Here is a 6,269-nt window from a genome sequence, read left to right as displayed (position 1 = left end):
TAGTACTATTCACCTCCACTTCGGTGAATAACTGTTAATTATTAGAATGTAACAAAGTAATTATATTGAACGGTAGAATCAGTTTTATTTGAAGTCACTTTTAGGGGCAAATGTGACACGCTTAGGCCATGACTACAACACGAATCATGTCCTGTATATCATCTTACCACATCCTTATGACAGGCACGCACCCATGTAAATTGTCCTAAGTCATGGCGTAGACCGGCTGTGAGCACGTGAGGAAGTCATACGGTTTCAATTGGCCCTTAGGCAGTTTCCCCTAAAACTGAATTATTAAAAGGTCCTTTAAACTTTTGAAACTATTTAATTATAAATATTTATTATATTACATGTATATAAACATATAAAGGTATTTGTAGCAGCAGTGTATTACCCCATGCAGGGCTGCAAATAACAGTCGGACATTGGCCGACCAAAATTTGCCAACGTCCGATGAAATTACAACTGTGGCTCATTTTTTTTAATTTTGGGATGACAATTCATTAGATTAGCAGGTTTACATATCGAACAGTACTGTTAATGATGTCCAACCTCACATTTGTTTTGTCCGATCAAAATGGTGACTTAGTCGGACACAAGTCCTTTCAAGGGAAAAAAAATATTTGCAGCCCAGCAATGCATAAAAGTTTTATATTAACTGTACCGGTAGTTATTTTAAAAAAGCTTAATTTTCGCATTTCTTATTATTTATATTTACGTTTTTTTGATATTTTTAATGAATCCCTGTGCAAAAACTGATGTCAAAGCTTTCGTAAGGCAATGTTTTTGGCAGCAGAACTGTGTATTCAAATTTCATTTTAATACATACACTACATAGTTGACTCTAGTTGTCACTTAAACCCTGGCATACTTGTGCGTTTATTGCATCCACATAAGTTAGCATTACTTAGCTACTGTCAGTTAATTATATGTTGCTTCTCAATAATTTTAGAACAGCTTTAAGATGACAGGTTAGGATTTGCAAGACTTGGCCAAAGATTATTATAGAAGTGCAAATAATTTATAAATATTTAATTTATACATATTTAATTAGGTAATATTATAATTAAAATATTGTAAATTTATAAATGAAATGATTACACACTCTTCTACAAGAAGAGTAATAAACAAAGTGCAAAGTGAAGATTTGAAGCTTTCATTTTGTCCATTCCCTGTTTTTTTTTCCTTTAATGAAGCCAGGTTACAAAAGACAGCTTGTGACCAATACATCCTTGAACAACCATCTGGGAAAACACAGTTCACATTATCGTATTATTTGATTTACAAAAATACAGTTTCACCCTCTAAATTTTCAAGCAATCAGTCCTAAAAGATAAATTGACTTGCTGCAACTTTCTCTTGTGATGAAGAGATAATGACATTTTAGCTCACAGTGGGACAAACAGCAAGAAGACATTGCTGCAGATGATTTTTGAGCCAGGCAGCTCTTTCTTTATATGCCTTATTTCTCAGTTTCATTAAACCAAATCAAACAATCCAGTTTTATACAACAAATATTCCATCACTGATCAGAGCACCTTGAATAAATCCCACAGTCATTTTCACAATGTTATTCATCAGGCTTGATGATGCCAAGCTTGATAGATGCAAAGTTATCCTCAGTAATGGTTGCATTATGACCCATTGTATTTCACTTGTTGCATCAGTGCTAGAGTACCATTTGCCATGGTATATACATTAACAACCCGCTGATTATTGGACCACAGTCTGAACTGGATTGCTGAGAAAATGGCAATTGTGGACAAAAAGAATGCAAGGACTGCTTGCCATGGACGGGTGCCAGCACGCTGCTCCTGAAGAAACTGCATCAGTTTATTCCAGGAGTCTTCTTGCTCTGAGCATCGTAGACGACTGACTTGACGAACCAAACGATTCCACAGATAATCCACATCAACATTGCCCAGAGAGAGGATTGGTAGCACTAGAAAGAAGACTAACAGGAATGAGTGCTCATACTGAAAAAAGGCCAGTGGTGCAGTTTTCACAATCCATATGTGTAACTCAAGGAGAAGGCAAACTGTGCATAAAATAAGGTTCAAGGCAATCCAACCTGAGGAAAATTCACGAAATATATGAAAGGCATCAAATGCTTCTGCCAAACGAGCTCTGCATAAGTCAATGTCTTCAATGTTCTTGCGTAGAAACTTTGTGACCAAACGTATCTCTGATTCATAGCTACATCGTAAAAGGTACACTACGTAACAGAATCCACCAAAGTTGATGTAGCCCTCTACAACGACAAAGAAATGAAGAGGAACTATAGTGGTCAGTCCAGAAATTGTGGTGTTGGCAGCCAGGGGCGAGACAAGCACTGGGTCAAAATATGGTGCCGCTAACTTAACACACTGGGTACACATAACAGCAACGCTTCCCAGGAAGAGGGCAAAACCAGCAAACTGCTTCTCTTTCATGTTGACAAATCGCATCCGGTGGACAAGAAATTCCACCGCCAAGGCATTTGACCAGCTTCCCATGAACACTGTTGGCCATGTAGTGTGAATGACAGAAATGAGGCACGCAAATGGACCAATATACAGCAGGAGTTTCATGCCAATCCAGGCAAGCACATGGACTATGTCGTAGTCTGCATTGTGGTAGCGAGTTATCAACAGTATAATGTTGGCTAATGTGACACCAGTGATAAGAAAAAGCCACATTAGTGACAAGAAGCCACTTCCACAGTGATTGAAAAATGATGAACCAATGTCACTATCAGTGACTATAGTCGGCACACCCCTGTGATCCCATGTCAGGCTCTCACACACTTTGCATTGATTCTCAGTGTAGTGCAATGCATTGCGGTCCTTTGAACGGCCACATCTGCCACATAGTTTGAAGCGAACAAGACGACCTGAAACCAGAAGAAAAGAGTTGTTTGAATATTTATGATTCTGACAATTTATGTCAACATTATTAAAGTACTATGGGAGGCTGCAGGCGCGTAGGAGGGGGGGGGGTTCGAGGGGTTCGAACGAACCCCCTTTGGAGGTCAATAATGGAGGACTGAAAACACAAACTGTTGATTTTCAGCTTTTAGCAAATAGTGGGGGAATGGAAAACAAACTTTGAGTGTTGCAGCTTTTAAATTACTCTGCAAGAAAACGCTAAAAGTATCGAGAAAGTATTAAATTTTTAGGAGAATGGATCCTAGTGACCTAGTATTATATGTAGTCAAAATAATCCCATTGTTGAAAAGATATTTCCTTAGCAGGCGTTCGGGATTTGATAAAATTAATGGAGTATTAATAGACGAAATGCGGGGATTACAATTTCGGGGGACCCAGGTGATACGTGTATTTAGTACATATCGACGCTTTGACGCCGCTTTTAGTACATTGACGGTGGAGTCGGGGGGTGGGGGCTTAACCTTTTACCCTGAGATGCCTTTGCACCACACGTCAAGTTTTTTTAAAACGTTTAGTGTACTAAGCCGGTATGTATGTATGTATGAATGTGTCAAGTTAACAAAACGCCGGAAATATTGTTGTTAAGAATAAAATTAATAAAATAAAATTACCTGCTATTTTACAGTTCATCGAGTTTAAAATATTGACGTGCACAATGCTGAAAATAGCATTTCCGGGCCTCTAGATTTCAATATATTCTGGGGGGACATGCCCCCAGACCCCCCTAGAAGCTCGTGCCTTCGGCGCTCGTATTAAATAACCCCCATTAATAAATATTCCTGTCAATACGAACACCCTTCCAAAAACTTCAGCTACGCGCCTGGGCTGGTGGCCTAATGGTTAGCATGCTCGACTCCAAGTCGAACGGCCTGGGTTCGAGGCCTGGCCGGGGTGCCACGTTGTGTTCTTTGGCAAGATACTTAACTCTCACAGTGCCTCTCTCCACCCAGGTGTACAGTGTATGAATGGGTACCGGCAAATTTACTGCTGGGGGGGGGGGGGTAACCCTGCGATGGACTAGCATCCCATCCATCCAGGGGGGAGTAGCAATATTCCTAGACGCTTAACGCTACGGAAACCGGGATAAGCTCCGGCTGTATGGGCCACTTGGCTCAGACACAGACTTTACCTTTCCCTATTAAATTACTATGATCGTGGTTGACGTTTCTTCTTATATTAGGTGATTTTTTTACTCTTATTTGATTTAGTTTATTATTATATGCAATAACTTAATATTTGTTAAATTAAAAATAAATAATAATTTGACAGTAACCTAATGGTTTATAATGTATGGGATTTGTGACATTGAGAAGTCCAAGTACTGGAAGTGTCATTGGTTTTTGTGTCTTTCTTCGTACAGGTCCTCTCTGCATCCAGGAGAATAAATGTATGTACCTGAGCACTAGCTTTGATCCATAGGATTAGAACAGAAGGGGGTTACTTCTGTGTAATTTATGCAATGAAGGCACAGTGACAGATTGTGTTTTGTCAATAACACTACACCTGGAGACTGTCCAGATGTACAAAAATAAAAGGGGTGTGTACTATTGTTATGTCATTACCAGAATGATAAAGTCCTAATGTCTTCACGTAGAACCACAGAAGAACTGGCCATCTTTCACCAAGTTCAGTTGCTTTCAAAATGGGAACCTTGACAGAGTCGCTGCTTTCCTGAACACTCAAGGCACATGTTCCAAAATAGGCCATCTACATGTACATAACAGCAAACAAAAAATACAAGTTACATAAAAATTTATCAGTAAAACTGCAAAATACATCTCAAGCTGATATTAAAATATAAATTTCCTCCATTCCAAGAGAGGTCGTATATGAGCCCCAGAGGCATGTTTTCTTCAATGTTCTGATCTACATATAAACACTTGTTGGACATTGGACAAGTGTCAGCAATTTTAAAGCAGCTTTATTAATTTTAAAGACGTGGCTGGGCATGTCAGCAACTTTTGACTCCTCTATAAGAGTCTTTTATTTTTCGAGATTTATAAAAAAATTGCCACATTCATATTCAAGTGTTAATTGACTTCTTCTGAAGCTTTCTATCCCCAGTAAATATATGAATAGATTTTGACCAGCTCGAGAGGATCCGGTCAAAATTCACGCTAGAAAATTGCCACCGTGCATGGAGTTGTTCGCGGTTAAAACGATTAGTGGCCATTTTGCATAAATTCGTCACAAAAAGCACAATAATATACATAAACGTTGTACACATTCAAGACAAATTGTTGTACTTTACATCGCGTATTGTAAATGTTCCATAGAAATGAATTGTTGCGAAACGTAGTCATGGCTACATGTTGCGCCAAAATTTTTGATTGTGTATTTCGTGCAAGTTGTTTCGCAACAATATTTTTAGGCAACATCTGGTGCAAAGAGCTTTAAAATTGCCAGCACCCACGAAATAGACCGACGAAGTGAGATGGCCAGTGGTGTTAAAAAAAACTTGGTGCAGCGCAAAACTCAGTGAAAACTCCTTATATCGAAAGTCACGTACTTCGACACGTTTAACTTCGGCGAATTTATGTTCAAGTCATTGTCATATTTACTATGAACTACAAACTTTCCTGACCTTTTTATCGGTGTTCGATTTTCCATTCCATTCCGCTGAAGAAGACGAATATACAGAATTGGATTTGTTGCTCATGGTCTATCCCAACAATTTATGCAACGCACCAAATCAAAAGACAGATTTGGTGGAGGTCAACTGGCTTTATGTGACAATATTCATTACATAACGAAAACTGACCAATCAAATTCGTGCTTTTGTCAGTTTTGCAGACAATTACAGCTACTGATCATCAAATGACAATGACAGTTCAACGAATGTGCACGTATTAAACAGGAAAGGAATCTTCTGCATGCATGATCAGTATTCAGCAAGCTTCAGAAGTCTCATTTAAAAAATAATAAAGCGCAAAATTAAACCCAGCTATAGGTCAGGAGAAAAATAAAATGCTTATGTTTGTCTGGTTTGTCATCAGTTTGCTAATTTGACAAACTCCAGAATGACGAGAAACCCTGCGTTATTTTGTTATCACTACTCAAAGGGGTGCTGTGACGAAAAAAAATTAAAAATAAGTGTAGTGTTATTCAGTCATAACTTACCAAAACTTTTCTCAAGCTCGATTGATGCAAATAACTTTTTCAATTTGAACTATTCAACAAATGATGTCACCGATTTTTATACGTCACGTTTTGTGCACGTCCCACGTGTCTGGTCCGGAAATGAGTGGAAACGCCTGAAAACTGGACAAATTTTGGCAGTACACACGATGTTCCCGATATAACGATGAATATGTTATGTCCCGGCAATAGTAAAATGTATGG

General features: G+C 38.6%; 1 protein-coding gene across 1 annotated transcript; it reads right to left on the bottom strand.

Moving 5' to 3' along the window:
- Positions 1-799: 799 nt before the first annotated feature.
- LOC144657821 (uncharacterized) lies at positions 800-5,631 on the bottom strand. The gene is made up of 3 exons (XM_078518186.1): positions 5,512-5,631; positions 4,490-4,634; positions 800-2,872 (listed from the first exon to the last, which is right to left on the bottom strand). The coding sequence occupies exons 1-3, from the start codon at positions 5,584-5,586 to the stop codon at positions 1,635-1,637; spliced, it is 1,458 nt and encodes a 485-aa protein (XP_078374312.1). The 5' UTR covers positions 5,587-5,631; the 3' UTR covers positions 800-1,634.
- Positions 5,632-6,269: the final 638 nt, after the last annotated feature.

The sequence above is a fragment of the Oculina patagonica genome, chromosome 6 (genome assembly GCF_052425735.1).
Source record: "Oculina patagonica isolate OP01 chromosome 6, crgOcupat, whole genome shotgun sequence".
Classification (NCBI taxonomy): Eukaryota; Metazoa; Cnidaria; class Anthozoa; order Scleractinia; family Oculinidae; genus Oculina; species Oculina patagonica.
This window is presented reverse-complemented; position numbering and strand designations above follow the sequence as displayed.

Coding starts and splice junctions, on each gene's coding strand:
- LOC144657821 (XM_078518186.1), bottom strand. CDS start 5,586: ATGAGCAACAAATCCAATTCTGTATATTCGTCTTCTTCAGCGGAATGG. Junction 4,635..5,511: donor AATCGAACACCGATAAAAAG/GTCAGGAAAGTT, acceptor ATGTACATGTAG/ATGGCCTATTTTGGAACATG. Junction 2,873..4,489: donor ATTAGGACTTTATCATTCTG/GTAATGACATAA, acceptor TTCTGGTTTCAG/GTCGTCTTGTTCGCTTCAAA.